The sequence below is a fragment of the Haliotis cracherodii genome, unplaced genomic scaffold, assembly GCF_022045235.1.
Source record: "Haliotis cracherodii isolate W230 unplaced genomic scaffold, xgHalCrac1.p SCAF_11, whole genome shotgun sequence".
Taxonomy (NCBI): Eukaryota; Metazoa; Mollusca; class Gastropoda; order Lepetellida; family Haliotidae; genus Haliotis; species Haliotis cracherodii.
In genome coordinates this window covers 41,920,488-41,947,130 of record NW_027266266.1, presented here as the reverse complement: position 1 = coordinate 41,947,130, position 26,643 = coordinate 41,920,488, and the positions used below count along the sequence as shown (strand labels likewise).

Sequence of the window (26,643 nt, the reverse complement as noted above, 5' to 3'; positions counted from 1 at the left end):
AGCTGGTTTATTTATGTGAAATCACATGTTACGCCAAAGAAATATGAATCTGCAAGATAAATCATAGCTGAAGACTTTCATAAAGTATCTTCACAACTATGGATGGATTTCCATAAATCAAGTCCCAAATCAAAATCAAGTCACTTCATCTTTTCCCTATTTTATTCCATTTCAACATACACACATTGAGGTATTGAGAAACACAACTACAGACTCACTCTAGGGCACATTCTAACCAACACATATAAAATAAATTGGCACCTAATCCCCCCCCCCCCCCCCCCCCCCCCAAATCTGACCCTCACCTTTACCTAAAATCTCACCTTGACCTCTCCCACCTCACCCTGACCTCCTTTACCTCACCTTGACCTCTTCCAATCACCTTGACCTCCCACCTCACCTTGACCTCTCCCACCTAACCTTGATCTAACCCACCTAAACTTGACCTCCAACACCTCACCTTGACCTATCCCACCTAACCTTGACCTCCAACCTCTCACCTGGACCTATACCACTTGCCCTTGACCCTCCCATCTCAACCGGACATCCAATCCTAATCCTGTTATTTGAAAGAAAAGTATTTCTTTGTCTTTAACATATTAAATGACAGGGTCTCTTAATTTCCTCGCTACACTGCTTAACCCTCCCCACATTTAACTACCATCATTCCCAGCTCCAATCTCATGAACATCAGATCTTTTACTCCGATATCACACCTCTTTGCATGCAGATCTGACGACACCTCCACAGGGGGTCGTATCAAGACAACTCTATAATCAGCCTTTCAACAATGCGGCCCATGAATGAGGTCGTCCCAACTATGGCTTGCTCTGCAACGAGTCATCTTTAACTAACAAACTTTTTGCTATCAAACACATACTCCATACACATAAACATCGTTTGATAGCAACATGGCATACAATTTCATGACCGAAATCATAACTTGGATGTATATATATTGCTCCACCACTGATAGGGATATTTTTCGCTGCGACACCAAACTGATTCTCATAATGTCAAGTGTATACTTAAGTAGAATGACATATCTGATTATCCCTGTCAAAAGTTGAGTGGTATATTGGGAGAGGGGTGTTTGGTTGTAAAAAGGCATATACTTTCATTATTTTATTCTGAACTTTGGATTTATATATGAATATAGAGAGGGAATTTTAGGTAGAAAAAAAATGGCATACAATTTCGTTATTTTGATAAGAAATTTAAGGTTCTGTGGTGCCACAATACAATGTTTTGTATCACTGGGTCATGAATGGATATAAAATGATAGACATAACAAGAAACACATATCATTTGGCACCAAACAGAAGTGCTATTCTCTGATATAATGTGAAAGAGTTCTTTAAGCCAAAGGCTTTAATGCTTAACTTAACATTACTGCATTGAATGCAATATTAGAAAACAATGTGAAAATACCCCTGAAATTTAAAAAAATAAGAACTTTTTAAAAATACCAATTTTGAACACATTAATGAAACGATCTCAATTGGCCAGCAGGGGTACTCAGTATGGAATACTAGATAAACCCTTGTGCACAAAAGATAAGCATTAATTTCGATATTGTCAGGTACAAAAATCACTTCTTTGAATGTCAGTATATTGTCTGCAATTAATGGAAAAGTTCTTTCCTTGTCTCAACTATCATAACATGGTTGTTTATGTTGACTTTGAATCAGTTTTTTTTTTGGTTACAAAAAAACCAAACAGCCTGTTCACCTAGTCATCATGGCTATTTTAAAAATTATATTCTGGTGAAAATTGTTTTTAATGCCCTTAAATGATGACTCAGCATTACATATTAGTAGGAAAGACTGGACCACCTGACCCTGTGAAGGAACAGTCCCCCCCTGGATCAGGCTTCTTGCTGAACACATCGGAATACTCCGAATCTGGTCCATTGTCACATGAGAACATGTTCAGCGCGGTCTGAACAACACTGTTCAGATCTGCCGAGGATATGTCCGACTTCAGATTTGGTGGCATCGGAAACAGATTCCCTGAGCTGGTCTCGGCTGCGGCGCTGTGGCCGTGTATGGAGGACTGTGTGAACATGTTCGGCAGTTGGCCTGTTATATGTTCAGATGAAGATGGATACGTTGGGTTGTTCATGAAACCAAACATGTTCATGATATTATCCGTGGAACTGAGACTACCCGTTTGCTTGGCTTGAAACATACTTGGTCTCTTGAACATGTTCATAGCATAATCATTTGGTACTAGGGGAGCGTTCATTTGGGGGAAGTGGTAGCCCAACTGCATGCTCCTGTTCATCGCAAGGAGGTCGTGCATTTGAGGGTCGAATCCTAGATTGGTTGAGTCGTGTGCCAGGACCTGATCAGTCCTTGAGGCATCAATGGCACTCCTCATGTTCATTGAGAGACTAGTGAAATGGTTGTGTGTTGGATTTAGTAGATAATTCCCTCCAGTTGCCCCTGGGGTGGGGTTAGAGTTGTTGTGGTTGAGTAAGTGACTAGAATGAGTGGCCATAAGGTTGTGATTAGACGTGGGCTTATCCAAGTCACGGGTGCTGGTGCTTGGGTTTGGGGGCCCATGGCTTGGACTGGAAGATGCTAAGGAAGAGTTGATGAGTCTCAGACCAGAGATTGTCATGTCAGGATTGTTGGCAACTGGTCTAGAAGCACTAGCTGCAGCTCTTGATTCATTGACTGCAGCTCTGGATTCTAAGGTTGCTGGTCTGAAATCGCTGACTGGAGGTCGTGATTCACTGCTTGCTGGTCTGAATTCGCTGTTTGAAGGTCGTGATTCCCTGCTTGCTGGTCTGAAATCACTGTTTGAAGGGCGTGATTCAATGCTTTCTGGTCTGAAATCACTGTTTGAAGGTCGAGATTCACTGCTTGCTGGTCTGAAATCACTGTTTGAAGGTCGTGATTCACTGCTTGCTGGTCTGAAATCACTGTTTGAAGGTCGAGATTCACTGCTTGCTGGTCTGAAATCACTGTTTGAAGGTCGTGATTCACTGCTTGCTGGTCTGAAATCACTGTTTGAAGGTCGTGATTCACTGCTTGCTGGTCTGAAATTGCTGGCTGGAGGTCGTGATTCACTGCTTGCTGGTCTGAAATCACTGTTTGAAGGTCGAGATTCACTGCTTGCTGGTCTGAAATCACTGTTTGAAGGTCGTGATTCACTGCTTGCTGGTCTGAAATCACTGTTCGAAGGTTTTGATTCACTGCTTTCTGGTCTGAAATCACTGTTTGAAGGTCGTGATTCACTGCTTGCTGGTCTGAAATCACTGTTTGAAGGTCGTGATTCACTGCTTGCTGGTCTGAAATCACTGTTTGAAGGTCGTGATTCACTGCTTGCTGGTCTGAAATCACTGTTTGAAGGTTGTGATTCACTGCTTGCTGGTCTGAAATCACTGTTTGAAGGTTGTGATTCACTGCTTTCTGGATTTACTTCCATTGGTGCTGTGTTAAGACTTGAGGATGGTGATCCCTCCATAACACTGTTGTCAGTTTGAATAGGATTTGCTTCAACTGAAGCTGAAGAGTAAGCGGGTTCTTCAGGGGCTGTGTCCTTTGGATTTGTACTGGTACTGTTATCTGACCCTGTAGCCGCTGGAGAGTCAGGGCCCTCACCATTAGGACTACCTGCTGAGGAACCAGTATTACTTGTAAATGGATCTTTCGTGGAATTTGTGTTGTCATTTTCAGATTCTTCCTGTTCGGCAAGATCAGATTCATTAAGACTCATCGCAGCAGCAGATGCTGAGAACAGCTTCTGATTGGCTGCAATTAATTGTTCAAAGCCTGGAGACAGATCCATCGGAAAGGCCATGTTCAAGGGAGGAGGCCCTGTCGGGGTGGCCTGATCTCCACTCACCCCTGGCATGGCCGTCATCTGCATGTACTGCCTAGAAAGTTCCTGCATCCTACTCCATAGTAGCGCATTCTCAGCATAGAGCTCTGTAGCATGTGTTCTCACCATATGGGTCTGCATGTTGGACATAGTGGTGAAGTCCTTCCCACACATTCGACAGGAGTATGGCCTCACGCCGGTATGCGTCCTCATGTGGACTTGATAATTTCCAACACTCGCAAAGTCTTTACCACAGACATGGCAGACATGGGGCTTCTCGCCAGTGTGGGTGCGGATGTGGATCTTCAGAGCCTGCATGTTGGAGAAGTTTTTGTCGCACTCTCCACAGCTGAAAGGACGTTCTCCAGTGTGGATGCGCATGTGTGCCTGCATGTTGCCTTGACTTGTGAACGCTTTGTGACAAAATGAACATTCAAACGGCTTCTCGCCAGTGTGAGAACGGACATGAATATGAAGAGATTGCAAGTTCCTAAAATCCTTCCCACACATCTGGCATTTATACGGCTTTTCCCCAGTGTGGGTGCGTTGGTGGACTTTAAGGTTTCCCTGACCCGCAAACCCCTTCCCACACTCCGCACATTTATAGGGTTTTTCACCGGTGTGGGTTCGAATATGTACTTGTAGATTTTGGGCAGTGCCAAATTCCTTGCCACACTGAGAACACTGATGTGGGCGTACCCCTGTGTGGACGCGGCTGTGAGCCTTCATGTTGCCATAGCTGGAAAATGTCTTGTCACACCACTGACATTTATACGGCTTTTCACCAGTATGGGATCTCACATGGACCTGCAAATTCTGCAGTTTGGGGAAATGTTTTCCACATATATCACAAGCATGGGACCGAGATGGATCATCGTCTTCACCCGCTGCGTCCTTTTCCGGGGATTCCATGCTCGGTTGTGAGCGGTCAGGTCTGGGCGACTCGTCAATCTGAAGGTCACCCTCCGGTTCATCCTTACAGTTGTTGTAGATGTGATAGGACAGCTTCTCCAGCTGGGAAAACTCTTTTCCACACAACTGACAAGAGATACGTTGTTTGTAGAAGGAGATGGATGACCCGGCTTCGTCTTCCGTTTCTTTCTTTATGAAAGTCTCCATTTTGGGCGTCAGCTGGGAAGAGGGTGGTGGTCTCCCTGAAAATATATATATAGTCAGTAAGTCCACCGTCTGTATGGTACAGTTAGGCCATCATTAACATAGGAGTGTCGGGGAATGGGACTTTGTTGTGTGCAGAGGATGACATGATGATTATTGTATCCCCTCTCTGAGTGTGTGTGTGTGAGAGTGTGAGTGTGAGTGTGAGCGTGAGTGTGAGTGAGTGTGTTAGGGCTTCGACGGGTAACTCGGGTACTCGGGTCTCGTGGGTCCTAAGTAGGACCCGGGTACCCACAGGACTACCCGGACCCGTGGTTAGTCACATGATAAATTGTTTAATGACATAAACTCACTAAAGCTCAGTGGTTACACTACAAGTCTGTAGTGTTCCCATTTCTTTCTGATGATGCACACATTCCTTTTGACTTGTATATGTTTGAGTAGGGATAAAGTTTCAGTCAACTTCAGTGTGTGTGGTGGTAGGTGTGGTGTTTGAGCTGCATGTGATGTGTGCGTGCGTGTGCGTGTGTGTGTGTGGTGGAAAGGTGTGTGCGTATGAGGTGTGTGTGTGTGGGTTGGGTGTGATGTATGGTGTTTGTATGTGAGTGTGTGGGTGTGTGTATGACGTGTGTGTATGTAGTATATGATTCCGTAGCTGTTAAAAACATGCTTTCTAATGAAGAGAACATACTATTTTCTAATTTATCTCAGTCTAACACTTGAAAGAGAGACCATATCTTCTGTTGATATATTCTTATTATGTCGTAAGAACACATACCTATGTTAGAACCATTATGGCTGGTTTCAGCTGTGCAGATAGCAACTATTGTTTTTTATGGCTAAACAAATTCTGCATCATGGGCACAGAGCTCCAGTTAACTTTTTGAGCAATTCAGTTTTTACTCTAGGGTTTCTATTTTTATTGGGTTATTACATATTTCATTGGGTAGCCAATATTTTTTCGCTCATCTATTCATCACTCTATTGGTTTTTTTCCCCCAAATAAGTGAACATTTTAAGATTTAAAAAATGAAATAATGTTTCAAATGTTAATAACCTTGATAACTGTTCTAAATATGTACACTTGACTCGGAAAGTAAATTAGCTTGTAATTGTATTTTGGAAATCAGCTCTTTTCTATGCATGCTGAAAAATCTTCATTGGGTATTTACGTATGCTGTTTTTATACATATGAGTTTTTTTATTTAATGCATGCGTTTCTGTACGCAAGTTAATTGAACATGTTGAAAGTAATTGGGTTTTGAATATATTTAGGGGGTATTTTACGCAAATATGTTGCTTATCTGTAGCTCCGTGGTCATCTATTTTATCCTGAGAGTCTCCCATGTTTTATTCTATATTTTCATTCACTAAAATATAGACATGCAACTCACTCAAAATCACCTGAATTATTAATTAGGTTTTTGCACAGGTAAAAAAATGTTCCCACTTACAGCTACACCCATGTACTTTGTTCAGTTGAAGTTTAACTGCTGCCCACGAGGGCTGGGATGGGTAACTCGGCTACCCGGGTTGGTTGGGTACTGAGTAGGTCCCGGGTACCCACAGGACTACCCGGACCCGTGGTTAGTCACGTGATATATTGGCTAATGATTAAAATTATCTGGAACTCTATGGCTACACTACAAGTCACTAATGTTCACATTTCTTTCTGACTATGCACCCATTCCTTCAGATTTTTATATGGTTAAATAAAGATATAACTTAAGTCAACTTCAGTGTATGCATGACCAGATTGTTTAATACATGTATCTAAAATCGTTTTGCACGTGCTGTGGTATAGTCAGGTAATAGAGGGCTGGGTACCCTGGTAGTAAATTTGGACTCGTCCCAGCCATACTGCCCATGACAAAGGTTTATATAAAGCATACATGACATAAACAATAAATGTTTCTTTATACTAGACTGATTCCATGAGACTATAAAATTATGAAACAAAATATACTGGCATATACATATAAAACCACTATGGTATGACATCTAATTCTGACACTCACTTGAAAGTGAGTCCAATAATGTCACACAATTGTCAAATGAATTTCAAAACCAACAATTTATTTACTTATCCTGACTGACCCAAGAGTGATAAAACTGTGAGATAAAATAAATTAAAACAAGCTGATGTTTTTTACAATATATTCTGACGAAGTCCACACCCTAAAACAATAAAATGTAAGGCCTTAATTTCAAAGTTTCATTTCTACAGCCCTTTACACTCAATGCCTGTTGCATTATACATGAGTCACAAGGACAGTTTTCAGGTTAGCTCAGACAAGTATTTTTGAAGATGGGAGTTTCGTGGAGGTTCCTGGTTACAACTGGTCCCCTATGTAAGAGGTGAATTAATGGATCAGTGGTCAGGCAGTGACAAGTCATCGTACACTGACATCATGGACCATTGCTCGTAATATCTATCACTAGATTGTCTGGTCACAACAGCAGTTATATACTGCAATATTGCTGACGGTGGCGTCAACCAAACACATATGCAAATAAATAAATAAATGAATGAATGAATGAATGAATGAATGAATGAATGAATGAATGAATGAATGAATGAATAAATAAATAAATATAGAGGCTCAGAAATGTGTTGTAAGGACACATTCAATAAACAGTTTTCAATGTCTCAGAAATAAAGTTATATTATTTTAAAATATATACCTAAAAAATAAAAAAATAAAATCCAAATGGAGCCTAGAATATTTTCTGGCTGCGGCAATCTAACCTTTCCATATGATGAAATCATTCTAGAATGGAGTTGGATTGTAGTCGATATATTCAGAATAGTCCAACGTCATACAAGGGAAGAAACTAAAATCAGTTGAAGCCTTGAAAACATATATAGATCTACACGATAATTGAGTTGGGTCGTAGTCAATATATTCAGACTAGTCCAAGGTCATACAAGAGAAGAAACTAAAATTATTTGAAGCCTTGAAAACATATATAGATCTACACGATAATTGAGTTGGGTCGTAGTCAATATATTCAGACTAGTCCAAGGTCATACAAGAGAAGAAACTAAAATCATTTGAAGCCTTGAAAACATATATAGATCTACACGATAATTGAGTTGGGTCGTAGTCAATATATTCAGACTAGTCCAAGGTCATACAAGGGAAGAAACTAAAATCATTTGAAGCCTTGAAAACATATATATATCTACACGATACTTGAGTTGGATTGTAGTAAATGTATTCAGACTAGTCCAAGGTCATACAGGGGAAGAAACTAAAATTATTTGAAGCCTTGAAAATATGTATAGATCTACAAGATACTTGAGTTGGATTGTAGTAAATGTATTCAGACTAGTCCAAGGTCATACAAAGGACGAAACTAAAATTATTTGAAGTCTTGAAAACATATATAGATCTACAAGATACTTGAGTTGGATTGTAGTAAATGTATTCAGACTAGTCCAAGGTCATATAAGGGACAAAACTAAAATCATTTGAAGCCTTGAAAATATAATAGATCTACATGATACTTGAGTTGGATTGAAGTCAATATATTCAGACTAGTCCAAGGTCATACAGGGGAAGAAACTAAAATTATTTGAAGCCTTGAAAATATGTATAGATCTACACGATACATATACCCTGTACATCATATTACCTGTTGATTTTTTAAATAGTGAGTGAGTTGGGGTTAACACTGCTTTTAACAGTAGTCCAGTTATATCGCGGCGTGTCAGCTTAATGTGGGAGGAAAGCCCGAAGTAATGCAGGTCTCAGACGTTTACCACTTCAGTGAAACCAACGAGCACGGGTATGGTGCTGACAAACCTAGAAACATAATTGGGGCGAACCGGGATTCGAACCCGCAATCATAGGTTTCTGGCAGGCCCAAGGGACGCAACACTGCTCAGCGAATCGCGGCGCCTTAGACAACTGGGCCACCCGTGCCCCCTGATGTACAAATAAACAGTAGGGGTGAGTATTGGTCTGGAAATCACTATTGCGATAACTACTGATATTGAAAGAAACTATTGTGATAACTATTGATATTGGAAGCAACTATTGCTATAAATATCGATAGTTTTCAGTGTATCATTTTAGATGGATTTTAGAGTTAATTAAACCTTGGAACTGAAGTTTCCTTTGAATGTGATAACAATAACAACAAATAAAAAGTAAAGTTTGAGATATGACTGCTTTGTTTTTTCTTTACCCTAATAATTTAAGAAAAAGAAACTTCCACATTACCATGTGTAAATTACTACCACTCATGATCAAAAGAAAAACAAATTTGAACAGCATTGCATGTATTTTATTGATATGGTAAATACAATCGAAACTATCGATATTCCTAACTGAAATCGATACTATTGATCGGAAACTGATTTAACAATCGATTTATTGACTTTAAGTCAATATTTCAATTTATTGTGACACCCCTAATAAACAGTTCCAAACTATATTCAATATGGCTGAATGGTTGCCATGTTTAAAATCAGACCACAGTTCTGTGAAATCTAATTGTGAGGTAGTTGGGTTATAATATAATATATTGCCTCTATAGCATTGCATTGATATCATCGCTTGTCAGCTTCATGTGAGAGGAAAGCAGTGTCCCAACTGGCTTTTGAAAATACCAGTTTTTTAGAGGATTGGCAACTCTAAAAATTACCAGTCCCCCCAATTTTTGTATGTGAGCTACAATTTACAGCCTGCCGACATATAGCTGGAATATTGCTGAGGGCAGCATTAAACAACAAATAAACAAACAAATCATATTGGCAAGGAAGTATATTTTCCAAACACTTGCATATCTTCAGTAATCGAAATGTTGAAAACTCAACTTTTCACCAAAACATAAGTTTTGAAAAACGAAACATCTCAAGGAATTCCTCAAACTTCAAGCGTTCGCTCGTCACGCTGAAGACCCGGGTTCGATTCCCGACATGGGTACAATGTGTGAAGCCCATTTCTGGTGTCCCCCGCCGTGATATTGCTGGAATATTGCTAAAAGCGGCGTAAAACCATACTCACTCACTCACTCACTCACTCCTCAAACTTCAAAATTTAATTTTTCTCAAATGTGTCTCAATAAAACCAAATGAAATCTTCACCCTTACAGTAAGATAGAGTTTCTGATTATTTCTGGCCTAGATTTATCATTGTTGTTGTCAGAGAAACAACTGATGTTCATCTAGAAAGACCTGTCGTCATATCATTTTTCATCAAGAAGTAAATATGTAATGTCACACTGGGATACTAATGTACTGCTTATAAAATGTGAACAGAAATTGATGAAAACTTTTGCAACTATTATTAATAATTGTCTTTGCCTGATAGTACCTTTGAAATGGATTGGCACCCACAGCTTAATGGATGACAACTTCTTTATTGTGGATCGATGTATGTTCTGCAGTTCTTAAGCCTTCATGGGGTAAACCTAATTATTCATTCATCTGATGAAGGAATAAGTGCACTGTCTGCAACCATGCATGCCTATCAACAATAAAGATGCTTGACATCCATAAAAAAATGTGTTCAATACACTATGGAACAATTTATGACAAATGAATTTGTTTTAGAAATTAATTACATACAGCCAGCAATATCATTGGAATTGCCATTGTTACTGAACCAAGCTTTCCTCAAACGATGTTAATTCACTTTGTTGATATATCTGAAATATTCATTGAAGAATTTTCATTTGACATTTGACATGCTGACAGTAAGAAGAATTTATGGAGTTTGCTTAAATCGTTTGAGAGTGCAAAGGTTGCAGAAACGGAATTAAAATTTTGAAATAGAGTCTATATCGAAACATCCGTACCAAATTCATAGCTAAGGGAATTATTAATAAAAACAAATATCTGTAACTTGTAATGTTTATTCTTCGTGTAGTCCTATGAATCCGTATCCGTTTTAGTACCCAACATACTTTTAGTAACATTGCTAACGAGCTCTTCCTAATTACGGCATTTGACAATTTAAAACAAAACAGATGAACTAAACTAAACGTAAAATGTGGTATTTGTCGTATATACTTACAAAGTAACTCTTCTGCTTTCCTGACCGGCCCAATTCTGAATCAGACACCGAACTCAAATGTCAGGTCACCCAGAAATGTCAAAAGTATAACGCTGTCCGAAACGAAACTGTCGTGTCCATCAAAGATTCCGTTTTGAATTATGCTTCAAACTATGGTTATTTCTGGAGCACAAACCATCCCCCATGTCAACTAGACACCCAATAGTCATTCACAGGACATATTGGGATCCTTACTGGCGTCGTTCGAACTAAAAACAAAGCCAATTTAGCAGACGCTTTGTTCGGCCCGAGCCCGGGTCAATGCGTAAAAGCTCCCGAAGAAAATGCGAAGTCGGAACATTGAAATAAGGTTTTTCTCTTCCAAATCCTCCACGTTGTGGACTAATGTTCTCCAGAATGGTGGAAATCCCGACAAATATAGTCTTACAGCTTCCAGGGCACGGCCTTCGGAGTCAGACTCTTTGTCTAGAATGTATTCGTCATAAGGGCAATAACCATTATGATAATGATCATGATAATGTGTATAATAATGACTATCATCATGACTGCGCCATCTGAACATTATAGCCTGTGCTATAGCCTTTTTCAAAATTTATAACTTGGTCTGTTTTCGGTTCAGAAATATGTGTTAATGTGGAATTTATCTTAACATTATGTGTTTCATCATTCTTTTTTGTATAAAAAAATGTTTGTAGTGACACAATTGCATGTGTCATATTACAAACACGTTTTTTAATGTATTTGGTCAGTCGTCATATTTTGACTTGTATTGCTATCAGCTCGTTAAAACTATTTTGTTTCATTACGTTTAATGCCGTAGCAATCAAACATGCGTCTCATTTCCCAGCATAAGGCTATTTGTGAATGACAAATGTGTAGTGAAATGGGTACAAGGTGCGTATCTATTGACTCGTGCGGAATGTCGCTACTTCGGTTTAGGAGAGTTCTTTCTTCCCCCTCTCTATATGTGTTATTTCGTAAAACAGTTAATACATTGTACAGAAAATATACCTCCCTAAAGATACTATATCAAAATCGAGTGTTTGTTAACATGACGTCACACAGCCAACAATTGATGACGTCATACCCATACAAGAATGTTATGACAATATGTCGCTGTATGTTTATGGCATGCTGTGTTGATATTTTTTGTTATAAATAGTCGACAAATTATAACTTCACAGAGTGCTTATATTCAATCAGAAACACACACACACACAAAAGCTTCTACGCAGATTCACCTTCATATACGTGCAACAAAGGATTAAAGTCACCTCTTTATAAATAATACGTTAACAATAATAACTTCACTGGTTTACACAAAATTAGCTGTATACGACAATACGACATCAGTGACATTGGCCGATAATGATGCACAATTCAGGCCTATTTTGTTATCAGCCAACCAGCAAACCGTATGATTCATGTTGTCACTTTCAAGGATGGTTTGTTCGTTTGTTGTTGCTGTTGATGTCGTTGGTTGTTTGGGGTTTTTTTTGTGTGAAGTTTACACGATATACGGCTTTTCTATTGGACGAGAGGTCGGTCACATGACGCAGAATTGACGTTCATAACTGTATGATTTTGTTTGCATGTTTGTTGTTTAACGCCGCACTCAGCAATATTCCAGCTATATGACGGCGGTCTGTAAAATAATCGAGTCTGGACCAGTCAATCCAGTGATTGACATCATGAGCATCGATCCACGCAATTGGGATCGATGACATGTATCAACCAAGTCAGCGAGTCTGACCACCCGATCCCGGCAAGCATAGTCGCCTTTACGGCAGGTATGGGTTGCTGAAGACCTATTCTACCCCGGAATCTTCACGGGTCCATTACTGTGTGAACGACACAATTTGACGTTCATACGTATTTCGACGCATGAAGATCCGGGTTAGAAATGATCTAAAGGGACCCATGCTTGTTGTTAGGGGCGACTAACGGGACGGATGGTCAGGTTCGGTAACTCGGTGATGTCCTTGTATCCCAATTGCGTAGATCGATGCACAGGGTGTCAATCACTGGATTGTTTGGTCCAGACGCGGTTATTCACAGACCGCCGTCATACTGCTGGAATATTGCTGGGTGTGGCATTAAACAACAAACAAACAAACAATCATACGTATTTCACGAGACTATTCTTGAAATGACGTAAACACTGACGGATGACTTCCACATTCCTGGGGGAACCCTTGGGAAATCCCTCGCACGAATACACGCAGAAGCGACCCGTGAAGATCCGGGGTAGAGGAAGTTTTCAGCAACCCATGCTTGCCGTAAAAGGTGACTATGCTTGTCGTAAGAGGCGACTAACGGGATCGGGTGGTCAGGCTCGCTTGTAGGCTGACTTGGTTGATGCATGTCATCGATCCCAATTGCGTGGATCGATGCGCATGATATTAATTACTGGATTGTCTGGTCCAGACTCGATAATTTACAGACTGGAACATTGCTGAGTGCGGCGTTAAAAAACAAACAAACCAACATGCAGAAGGAGCGATAGAAACTAACAGTTTTAGCCCACTAGTCCTTATAATGATAACATATAGCAAAACCCTTATAAAGGGCATATTTCTACTGGTCCTTATATCTTATGCTAACTATTTGGAGTGTTTGGTAAGGACACTAGGACTAGTTCTATCGCTACAGAAGCGTTATTTCTGATCATTTAGACCATTTAATCTTAAAGTCAGCGTTTTAGCACACATTGAAAAACGTCAGAGAGTCCGACTGCATGATCGTTCACGAAGATGCTCGCCACCCTCCATCCCAGTGAACAAAAGGAAGAAATGCACATCCAAACTATCGTAGTATTGTAATAATCGAGTCTGAGCCCATCTTCCCGAGGCAAGTGAGTTAACTGACAATAAAAGTCCAGTTTCCACGTGAAAACTTGACTTTTAAAGTCAGTTAACTCTCTTGCCTCGGGAAGGTGGTCTGAGCCATACCAACCGATATCGGTCGGGGTACGATGACATACAATCATCAACCACGTCAACAAGTCCTACCGCCCGATCCTGTCAGTCACCTCTTACGACACAACAGAATGCTGGGCACTTCATCAAACCCGGGCAAACAGCAACAACATATTCAACTATAGCCTCACCCTTTTTAAGGAATTGTTTTTAATTTAAATTTTATCTGAGTTAGAGTACATCTATTTTAAAACATTAATACATATAAACTATTTTTATGATTCAACTCTTATACGCAAATTAGAATAATATGTTTAAACTGAAGGTGCGCTGAAAGCAACTGTACCAAAAATATGAATGGTAAAATATTTCAGAGAGAAACTAAATTTCCGATTTATCAATTAATTTCCATTTTATTGTTGAAAAGGTCTTTTTCTGATTTTACTTGCCAAATTTCAGCTTCATAGGCCTTAAGGTCTCTTAGTAGATTGTTAAAGATTTTTTTCCCAAAAGAATTTGGTGCTTGACACACTCCTAAAGTTTCAGCAGTCATTAAAATCAGATATTTTACTCCAAAGCGATAGCTCTCTGCGCTTCTGAAAAGGGCATAGAAATACACGCCATGCCATCAGCTCACCTGGACCTTCAGTCCAAGTGAGCTAAACATTGATCAAAAACAAATACCAGGGGAAAGAATTTGTTTTGTTTGTTTGTTATAAGTCATTCGTCCTTGCCATCGGTCATACTCGTGTCCGCCATGCCAGTGTATCCCATGGTGCAGTGGGGCATTCCATGTATAACGAATGTACAGACCACCACCACCACCACCAACAACAACAACAACAACAACAACAAGAGGAGAGATGAAATGGGCATTAACGTCGCAATAAAGATTATTTCCTTTATATAGCTACGTACATGCACGTGTCCCGGACTAATGCCGGTTTTATAGTGCTAACCCACTGAGATACCATACCGCAGTTTAACATGAATACCCCACTAGGACACAGTATACTGACTCCGAGCCGACCAGTCTTTGTTTTAGTCCCTTAATGCCGAGCGCCAGACAGGGTAACAACAAGTACCATCTTTTAACGCCTTTTCTTATGACGCTGTCGGGAACCACCGGCCTTCCGCTCTCCCGACAGACACTATAGCCACTACGGAGGCGGTTACAAGAACTAGAACTTATTTGTCAAAATGTACATATTTTGCAGAAGGAAAAAGATAAATAATAAAACAGTTGCATACGATGTATCAACACAGCACAAACAGATGTAGTGCATTAAACCGAAGTAGTTATTTATTCTACCTACGACCGTATTTAACAGGCGATAGCGACGCTTATAATTTCCGATTAAACTGATGTGCGTTATTGCAGTTATTTGTTGACTTGACCAATAAATCCCACGAAAAGTGGATTTTGTCATAAGGAAAACTCCCCAATTCCCAAACTTAAGCAAAGAAGATTTTTGTACGATAGCAAACCTTTAGGGCTTGACTTGAGCAGCCCATGCTTGCCGTAAGAAGCGACTAACGGGATCGGGTGGTCAGGCTCGCTGACTTGGTTCATGCATGTCATCGTGTCCCAATCGCCTAGATCGATGTTCATGATGTCAATCACTGGATTGTCAGGTCCAAACTCAATTTATTACAGATCGCCGTCACATAGCTGCAATATTGCTGAATGCAGCGTTACACAACAAACAAACAAACATATTGTAAATGCTCCGGGGGAGACAACTCTGTCTAATTATCCTTAGGGGTTTCTAATAGACCCTATAAGGCCTGAATGACACCAACAGTGCGCGATCGGTGTTACTAAGCGTCCACGCCATACATGGACTAGATATAAATATTTTAGTGTAATGGTGACCTTCCTTTATGTGCTCTTACCTTAAGTATCATTTAGAAGCTTTAGTATCAAGCTAGTGTTATGAATCGAACTGCTTCTGTTCTTCCAAAGTGAAGTTATTTCCTTTGTGTGGTACTGGCCCGTATATTATACCCAGCTACAGATTACTTCTTACCAACTGTTGCAGGAATGAGTGATTGTTAAATAGACGTTATCAAATTTATCATCAGTTCTTTTAATTAATTCATAGAAAATAAACTCGGTGTTCTTTTTTCGCCCTCACTTTATACAAGCTACCTTTGAAGATCCGGGTTAGAATTGGTCTTCAGCGCCCATGCTTGTCGTAAGAGGCGACTAACAGGATCGGGTGGTCAGGCTCGCTGACTTGGTTGATGCATGTCATCGTATCCCAATTGCGTGGATCGATGTGGTCCAGATTCGATTATTTACAGACCGCCATCATATGGAGGGAAGTTTGTTGAGTGCGGCGTTATTCAACAACATCAAACTGTGTTGTACTAAGTGGCACTACTGACTTAGTTCTTTATTCAAGAAGAATGTAGGCCATCGGCCCGTTTTCACAATGACAGTCCATTATGACATGAACACAACATTGTTACACTGTAGTTGACAAAGTACATCATGCACACCAGACAATTAATTGGGAATTAATTGTGTTTGTTTGTTTGTTTAACGCCGCACTCAGCAATATTCCAGCTATAAGACGACGGGCTGTAAATAATTGAGTCTGGACCAGACAATCCAGTAATTGATAACATGGGCATCGATCCACGCAATTGAGGTACGATGACATGCTTCAACCAAGTCAGCGAGCCTGACCACCCGACCCCGTTAGTCGCCTCTTACGGCAAGCATAGTCGCCTCATACGGCAAGCATAGGTTGCTGAAGACCCATTCTAACCCGGATCTTTTTTCTTTTTTTTGTTGGGGGGTGGGGGTGGGATTAAACAAACACTAAATAGCATCTCTCATGTGGTTTGCTTGGTAGACGGAATATGGCTAAGTGTCTGATGGCCTTCACATTTGATGTATTCATCTTCTACATAATTATACTTTTACAATGTATACACCATCTTTCTTCCTTTGGTAGTTGTGATAACGACCAGTCTCGATTTTTAGATTGTCTGAACTGCAATGAAAGCTTGCTTGTACAATTCTGAATTTAAGACAGTTTTACATTTTAAAAAGGGCTCGACCCCAATTGAAATTTTTAAATAGGTATAACGGTGTTTTGTTTTTGACTTGTAGCATTAAACAACATAGCACGCCAGTCATGTTCATATGGACACTTTAGTCTAAATACACATTTTGATAAAAAAAACAACATTTTTATTAATACCACGTTCCATTTCCCACACATAACTATCGACTTATAGATGTTTGTTTGTTGTTTAACGCCGCACTCAGCAGTATTGCAGCTATATGACGGCGGTCTGAATATAAATAATCGAGTCTGGGCCATACAATCCCGTGAATGACATCATGAGCACCGATCTACGCAATCGGGATACGATGACACGCATCAACCAAGTCAGCGAGCCTGACCACCCGATCCCGTAAGTCGCCTTTTACAGCAAGCATAGTCGCCTTTACTCACAAGCATGGGTTGCTGAAGACCTATTCTAACCCTTATCTTCACGGTTGTTTGATGTATGTACTTGGAGCTGTGCTGAAACGCATCTTCGACCATCTAGGGTATTATATCTTCATTCCGTTATACAAAAAAATATGTATATTAATAAATGCATTTAATAAATATATAATCTGGATTATCGAGGACGACCGAAATGCCTCAATGAAAGAATAATAGAAGCTGAATACAATACATCAATCTCTTTAATTTTTTGTTTCATAAATTATTCTAAATTTTCACAAAATAGTCATGGACATGCGAAACTGGTCCACTTATTCAATTTACCGTGCGGAAACGAGTTGCTCCCACACTTGACCCCAAAATATAAACAATGTTGTCAGAAGCACCTACTTAAATCACTGAGATTTCAATGCACCAGTTTGACATAAATAGCACTGGATTCTACTCAGACACAGTATACTGACTTCAAGCCGATCGGTCCTTGTTTTATTGCGTTTGCCGAACGCCATGCAAGAAAACAACAAGTACCGTCTCTTAACGTCTGGTATGACGTGGCCGGGGATCGAACTACCGACCTTCCGCTCTTCAAGCAGACGCTCTACCACTAGACCCCACTTCTAATCAGGGTACCTTTGGAGGGTTGTCTAAGGGGGCAATTCGCTGTGCAGGATTGTATTCCTTCGATGTGGTGGACACTATGGTCATGGGTTCGAATCACATATTCACCTTGTTTCTATGTATATCAGCTCCTATAAATTCATTTGGGTCAGAAATATACAACACTCACTTATAAGATAAGACCCGAATATCCCTGATAGAATAGGTGTTCAGCAACCCATGCTTGCAGTAAAAGGCGACTATGCCTGTCGTAAGAGGCAAGTAAGTAACGGGTAGATTTTAGAAAATGTCTCCAGTCCTGGAGTAAAATGACCAGTTCTGGATTAGCAGGCAGTCTGGTTGACTATATTCTCAGCCATGTGTGTCCTGGAGCGAGGTGGTCAAACTGTTGACATTTAGACATTTTAGACCCGTGAAGATTTTGGGTAGAATAGGTCTTCAGCAAGCCATGGTTACTGTAAAAGGCAACTATGCTTGTTGTAAGAGGCAAGGAACGGATCAGGCTCGCTGACACATTTGATTGATTCCAATTGCGTAGATCGATGCTCATGATATCAATCACTGGATTGTCTGGTCCAGACTCGATTATTTACAGACCACCATAACATAGCTGGAATAATGCTGAGTGCGGCATTAAACATCAAACAAACAACTTATAAGTTAAATCACTTTGGGATATCACTTCATAATTTTAATTCTAAAATTCTCCGTAATCCTATTACTGCAGCTTGTGGCCATTGTGGTGAAATTGATGATTCCATGGATTGTTTGTGTGTGAAAGGTACTCAAGTCTTAGAATGAAATTCATCCCACATATGTTAGATGTAAACAGTCAATAGTAAATATATTATATTCTGAAAATATTCACCTCACCTGACTAAAGGTTGATTTATGTCATCGTATCCAAATTATGTGGATTGATGCTCATGATGTCAATCACTGGAATGTCCGGTCCAGACTCGAATACTGTTTTTAGAGACCGCTGTCATATAGCTGGAATATTGCTGACCACGGAGTTAAACAACAATCAAACAAACAAAACGCCTCACCTCACCACCTCACTCATCTTTGAAACAACAGAATCCAACTGTAATTAACAGGGAAATTAAAGTTTCTAAATCACTTCCTGTTGTACTAATCAGTTTTCTTCTTCTTCAAATTGTGTGCGTTTGTGTGTGTTTGTACTAGTCCGGACTAATGCCGATTTATAGTGCAAGCCCACGGAGATACCATGCCGCAGTTTAAGATGAATACCCCAATCAGACACAGTATACTGACTCTGAGCCGACGAGTCCTTGATTTAGCCCCTTAATGCCGAGCACCAGACAGATAACAAGTACCATCTTTTAACATGGATCAAACAGCCAGGGGTCGAACCCAGACCTTCCGCTCTCTGGGCGGACGCTCTACCACTAGACCACGCAGACGGTCCGATGTTGTAAGAAGCTGGTTTGTCCCATTTATGAAATGTTAACCTCAGCATGGGCGGATACAGAGGGGGGGTATTTCGAAAAAATCTTTATTTCTGTATAAATTACCACCAAAGTCAAAAGATGTTAGTTGTGCAACCCCCCTTTTTCAAAAAAGCTGTATCCGGCTCTGCTCAGAGGGACTCACAATATTTTGAGGCTTTATCTCCAGTATGAGTGGATGTAGAGGTTTTACCGTGTGCGTGCGTGCGTGCGTGTGTGTTTGTTTGTTCTTGATGGACAGTCCAGTTGACAACAATCAACCAACTATGTCTGAGTATTTAATTACTATGAAAGTGTTTTATGGGTCTATCACAAGGGCCATTGCCAGCATCCATGCCCCCAGACCTGCCACTGAAACCAAGCCACCAAGAGAGGAGCATGGTGGCCCCATGGTCAAAGGTGCCACAACCAGTCATCGCCAATTCAAAAAACAAACTGAAATAGTCTTGTTTATTACTGAAACAAACAGTACTAAAATCAACTGTACAAAATTCTCTCAAAAGAGATAAATCACTAATGATTCATTCTCACAAACTAAAATATACAACAGAGTGGAGACATCACGCTGTGAGATCCGGGGTAGAATAGGTCTTCAACAACCCATGCTTGCCGTAAAAGGCGACTATGCTTGTTGTAAGAGGTGACTAACAGGATCGGGTGGTCAGGCCCGCTGACTTGGTTGATGCATGTCATGGATCCAAATTGCGTGGATCGATGCTCATGATATCAATCACTGGATTGTCTGATCCAGATTTAATTATTTACAGACTGCTGTCATAGAGCTGGAATATTGCTGGGTGTGGCATTAAACAAACAAACAAACAAACAAACAACCTAATACAGTGTTTGTAATTGTGGTGGCGCACTTTCATTCTCCATCTTGGGTGCTCATAATTGATTGATTTCTTACTTCAAAATTATTCATCCCCAGACAAAACCAATAATTTAAGTCAAAGCACTCTTCCTTACAAAGATCTGTACCACTTTCATACAGTGATAACAAGGATTAAATCATGTATTACAAATAAGGTTTGGATCTTTAACAAGATACTCCATAGAAAAAACAATGACAATAGATACATGTACAGGTATTAGCCAAGTTAACAGAAACTAGGAGCTTGACTTTAATGTACAATATTTCACACAAGTATCAGGTACCAGTATTCCTTTAATATCACAAAACACATTGCCATGATTACAGTACAAAATTAACAACTTTAACCCTATGTTTTTTCCAAAAGTTGAAAAAGACGTAAAAAATAGTACCATTGTGCTAATAAAGGTAGATGAGTCAAGCCTCTAGCCATGGCAGCATTGATACACTGCATGGTTGTTAGTCATTATATGCCTACCTCATGTGTCGATACGTACCATGATACTTGAGTCTCAGTATGATACGTAAAGTGATACTTAACTTGCACCGTTTTTGCATGATATTCTCCAGGTTCCTTGTGCTGGATAAAGAGGCTATTGTATCAGCCAGCTTAGGTCTAAATCACATGACAGGTTAGGACTTACTTGCTTGCTTTACGGAGCTGCTGCCTAAACATGATAACCTGTCATGATAACCAAGTACACATTATCCAAAACAAACGAAAGAAGTGTCATAAAATCTCCAGAGAGGACCACATGTGGGGATATTCTTTGAGTCATCTAGCCAAGGGTAGTCTGTCATACAGACCCTGAAGCAAATATATTCAATACAGCCCATGCAAGTCTAGATTACTGCAGTGTCATCTGAAAATGAAGAAAGTCTCTGGGCTCCTTTTTTATTATTTTTTATAGTTATAATTAAACAACTGTAAAATATGCTTATTTCAGAGACTAGATGTTAGTCAAAGCTGAGGGTACCATGCCAAGATTTAAATTTTTTTATTGCCTACTAATCCAAATCAAACTTTAAGATGCTTAAAAAAAATCCTGTCAAACATGTCCAATGCATTTTTACAAATATATTATGACCTACCAACAAAATGTTTCAATACAAATAAAATTGAACTAAAATCGGTAAAGAAGAACGAAATAAAAATAAATTCTGGTTAGGCATTTGCTAAGCATGCTAATAGTATAATGCAATCAGATTTAGCATTTTGCTTCAAGAAATGTACTAATGCTAGCCCCAATAGTTATCACTAATCATGATGGGTTATTGTGTATGTAACATTTTAAATATTTCCTTGTGAGTGAGTGAGTGAGTGAGTGAGTGAGTATGGTTTAACGCTGCTTTTAGCAATATTCTATCTATATCACGGTGGGGGACACCAGAAATGGGTTTCACACAGAGTACCCATGTTGGGAATCGAACCCGGGTCTTTGGCGTGACGAGCGAACGCTTTAACCACTAGGTTACCCCACTGCCCCTATTTCCTTGTGAAATATGATACACATTTAAAACATGAATAGACGAATGTATAAAATTGGTCGTCTAAAACAATACTGAAGTAAACGAAAACTTGCACATGATGTAATACTTGTCCAGGTTCTTGAACTACATGTATCTGCATCCTGAATTCCTTATCAGCTGTGTCAAGATTTAAGGGAAACAAACATTCTGTTTTTGATTTAGAAGTTTTCAATAATAATTTTACACCCGTAAAAATATTTCAAACCAAGCATGACAGTGTGAGGTTTTGAATTTCAAACATTACAGCTATGAAATAGAGGTAGGGTAAAAGAGGCACTATTAAAGGCAATGGACATCAATCTCATTAAAAGTGAGTGAGTGAGTGAGTTGGGTTTAACGCCGCTTCGAACATTATTCCAGTTATATCATGGCGTTTCAGCTTGATGTGGGAGGAAAGCCCGAAGTAATGCTGGTTTTAGACGTTTATCACTTCGGTGTAACCCACGAGCACGAGTATGGTGCTGACAAACCTAGAAACATAATCGGGGCGAACCGGGATTCGAACCCACAATCATAGGTTTCTGGCGTGCCCAAGGGACGCAACTCTGCACAACGAATCGCGGCGCCTTAGACGAATGGGCCACCCGTGCCCCCAAATCTCATTAAAATCAGATTTTAGTTCTCACTACAGGCCATGTCAGAACAACCTTTTGCAAACTTTGACCAACCAATGAAATGATGAACGGGAAGTTGACATTAACCAATCAGAAAGCAGCTTTCTCAAGCAATACTGTACTAGTTTCAGACTAGTGACTTCCCTTCCAGACAATGCATTTTACAGACTATTATGTTAAAGTTCTCAATTTAAAATTTGGAAACTGACTAACAAAAAATTCTCAAATGCCTTACGGATGGCCGATCTTGATAAAATACTGTGGAACCCGCCTAGGAGGTTAATAATTTCTCAGCGGGGGGAATCAATTACTTATACCACGCTACAAGCAATACAGACTGCACGTGGATTTTTGAGAGGCAGAATAAATCCCCTATTCAAAGCAAAAGACTGCACACTTTTTACGAGTCAATGGAAGTCATGTGACCATGCACAAGTTAACCTTATCTCAATCGAACAGCTGTTTTCTATCAATTTTGAATTTGTGTTAAACATTAAAACATGTCAGTAAGATATATTTGTTGTAGAAGGATCAAAAGGGGTACATGGGTTTTATGTGTCTTAAAACCTCATGTACCCCTCAGGTTCCGGCTACAACTTATGTTGTACAAATTGACTGAACGTTGAAGAAAGCATTTTTGATTCTCGGAATAATGAATGATAATGTGTCCGTTAATTCAGATTAGTTTTCAAACTATCAGCATCATTGAAATCTCTTTGGCAAACAATGCAAAACAATTTGCCACTGTCTCCAGCACATGACCTGCTGAGTCCCTGTAGCCTCCATCTACAATGTGAGACCTGCAGTGTCCCTGTAGCCTCCATCTACAATGTGAGACCTGCAGTGTCCCTGTAGCCTCTATCTACATTGTGAGACCTGCAGTGTCCCTGTAGCCTATATCTACAATGTGAGACCTGCAGTGTCCCTGTAGCCTCTATCTACTATGTTAGACCTGCAGCATCCCTGTAGCCTCTATCTACAATGTGAGACCTGCAGTGTCCCTGTAGCCTCTATCTACAATGTGAGACCTGCAGTGTCCCTGTAGCCTCTATCTACAATGTGAGACCTGCAGTGTCCCTGTAGCCTCTATCTACAATGTGAGACCTGCAGTGTCCCTGTAGCCTCTATCTACAATGTGAGACCTGCAGTGTCCCTGTAGACTCTATCTACAATGTGAGACCTGCAGTGTCCCTGTAGACTCTATCTACTATGTTAGACCTGCAGCATCCCTGTAGCCTCTATCTACAATGTGAGACCTGCAGTGTCCCTGTAGCCACTATCTACTATGTGAGACCTGCAGAGTCCCTGTAGCCACTATCTACAATGTGAGACCTGCAGTGTCCCTGTAGCCTCTATCTACTATGTGAGACCTGCAGTGTCCCTGTAGCCTCTATCTACTATGTGAGACCTGCAGTGTCCCTGTAGCCTCTATCTACAATGTGAGACCTGCAGTGTCCCTGTAGCCTCTATCTACTATGTGAGACCTGCAGTGTCCCTGTAGCCTCTATCTACAATGTGAGACCTGCAGTGTCCCTGTAGCCTCTATCTACAATGTGAGACCTGCAGTGTCCCTGTAGACTCTATCTACAATGTGAGACCTGCAGTGTCTCTGAAGTGACGAGGAGTCTGAAAACTCTTTCCCACAGAAATCACAGATGTAGGGTTTCTCTCCTGTGTGTGACCGTTCATGACGTTTCAGACTAGCAGCGATGGCAAAAGCTTTCCCACATTCCTGACACTTATACTGCTTCTCGCCACTGTGGCTCTTGATGTGGAGTCGGAGGCTGGAGGAGTATGGGAATTTCTTGTCACAGATGTGACACGAATAGGGTTTTTCTCCAGTGTGAACGGTGCCATGAGCTTTCAGACTTGACGCTACCGTGAACGTCTTCTCACAGATTTCACACTTGTATGGTTTCAAGCCTGTGTGGATTCGTGAATGTGTGGAAAGCTTTTCCGCATCGGTGAAAGCCTTTCCACATGTGTCACATGTAAATGCTTTGACCTTGTTGTGAATCTTACGATGCCGTGTCATGTGAGGGAGATCCACGAATTCCTTACCACAGACTTCGCACGGATACGGCTTCTCCCCGGTATGGAACCGGATATGGGAATTGAGACTGGTTGAAGCCTTGAATTCCTTTGCACAGATCCCACATTTGAATGGCTTCACCCCAGAATGAGTTCTCAGATGGACGTTCAGATGGCCCGACTCTTTAAATGCTTTTCCGCACAAATCACACTGATAGGGCTTTTCACCCGTGTGAACTCGAATGTGTTTCCGGAGCCTACCCTTTTCCGTGAAGGACTTATTACAGGTGGAGCAGGTGTAGGGTTTTTCTCCGGTGTGAGTCCGGATGTGTTTCTGGAGATGTCCTGACTCCATGAAACACTTTCCGCATAGTTCACATTTAAAGGGTCTTTCTCCCGTGTGTGTTCGGACATGTCTCTGCAGACTACCAGTCTCCGAGAATCTTCGGCTGCAAATGTCACAACTATAGGGCTTCTCGCCTGTGTGGATCCTGTTGTGTGTCTTCAGATGGCTGGACACGGAGAAACATTTCCCACAGACTTCACACTTATATGGCTTGTTCCCTGGTACTCTCTTTGGAGGTTTATATTTGACTTTGCTGCTGTCCAAAGGATCGGTTACTTTGGTAAATTGTGTAATTCTTCTGAATTTTGGTGTCTTTTTAGTTTCCTCGGAATCAGAATTTGATCTGTCTGATTTCTCCTTCTTATCACCCTTTGAAAGCATTTCATTGATAATCTCTTCCTCCTCGGCTTCATAATCTGGGTCACTGTCCTCATCATCTGAGTCGTCATCCTCACCGATGTCCTCATCCTCTTCTTCATCGTCCTCCAAGCCCTCACTCACTCTCTGAGCTGAGATAAGCCCCTGGGCCTTTACCTGGGCTCGAGAGTCACTGGTTGCATAGTCCGTAGTATCAAGGTACACATTGTCAAGATGACCAACTGAATGCTGATGAGACCCATCTTGAGTGTCCTCCATCATGGGGACCTCGGGGTCATGCTTGTTGCGGACATCAACTGCCACAAGGGACAGAATATCTAAGCCATGTTTCTCAGTTGATACTGCTCCCAGAGTTGTTTCCCTTTGTTGATAGCTGAAGGGTAATATATCCCCTTGTGTTGGCGGAGATTCAACAGCACACTGCATTATACAATCGACAATAGAAACTGCATTCTATCTAAGACCTTTTGTACTGCATGATCCTGTTGAATAGTGGAGGGTGATCTGCCTTCTGTGAAGACTGGCAGGAACAGGGAGGTCTGAAAAGGAAACACCATGTTCATGGTTAGAATTCAGGTAAATTTATTGTAATTTCAGCTCCTAGGGCAGTGAGTAAATGATGATATTTGTTGTCTTTCAACATGTTCATCTTACACTAAAAGTTACAGCCAGTTAATAATAATTTTGTTTCTCATGAAATTGACTGGGTAGGATTGAGGAAAGAGTTTATTTTTTATGCTAATAGTTTTTATAAAAGTATGAAGAGACGGTCCCAAGAACATCATAGTGATCATAATAATAATTTTGTTTCTCATGAAATTGACTGGGTAGGATTGAGGAAGGAGTTTATTTTTTATGCTAATAGTTTTTATAAAAGTATGAAGAGACGGGCCCAAGAACATCATAGTGATCATGGCTAGGTTCCCATCCGAATCTGACTCCCTATGAATGGGATGGTTTATTCAAAACGTCCCGAGCAAGAGGAAAAGTTTGAGTGACAAAGTCTGCTCTTAAACCAAGTTAACAGTACTTACATAAGGATGAACACATTTGATATATAAGGGTCGGGGGTCGGACAATTTAACAAAGTGTACTGGTCAGTGAATGGCTATTGCCATATTTTTCATGTTATTTCTGTACCAATAACTTGTATTTTTTGTGAAACTATGAGCAAATTCGTTGGATTGATGTTGATGATGTCAATCACTGGATTGTCTAGCCCTGACTCGATTATTTTCAGACCGCCGTCATATTGCTTGCATAAATCTGTATATTGCTGAGTGCGCTGTGTATTAACAAACAAACCAGTGATCCCTGATTTCGCCTAACCAGAGTCGGAATTCATGGTAGCTTGTTAATACTTGTGGCCGAATATATTCCTACAAGCATTAGTCATAGGCCCCTTTAGCAGGACAGTGA

General features: G+C 40.5%; 1 protein-coding gene across 1 annotated transcript; it reads right to left on the bottom strand.

Moving 5' to 3' along the window:
- Positions 1-1,546: 1,546 nt before the first annotated feature.
- Positions 1,547-25,593, bottom strand: LOC139456516 (uncharacterized). Its single transcript, XM_071238268.1, has 2 exons — positions 24,068-25,593; positions 1,547-4,627 (listed from the first exon to the last, which is right to left on the bottom strand). The coding sequence occupies exons 1-2, from the start codon at positions 25,483-25,485 to the stop codon at positions 1,807-1,809; spliced, it is 4,239 nt and encodes a 1,412-aa protein (XP_071094369.1). The 5' UTR covers positions 25,486-25,593; the 3' UTR covers positions 1,547-1,806.
- Positions 25,594-26,643: the final 1,050 nt, after the last annotated feature.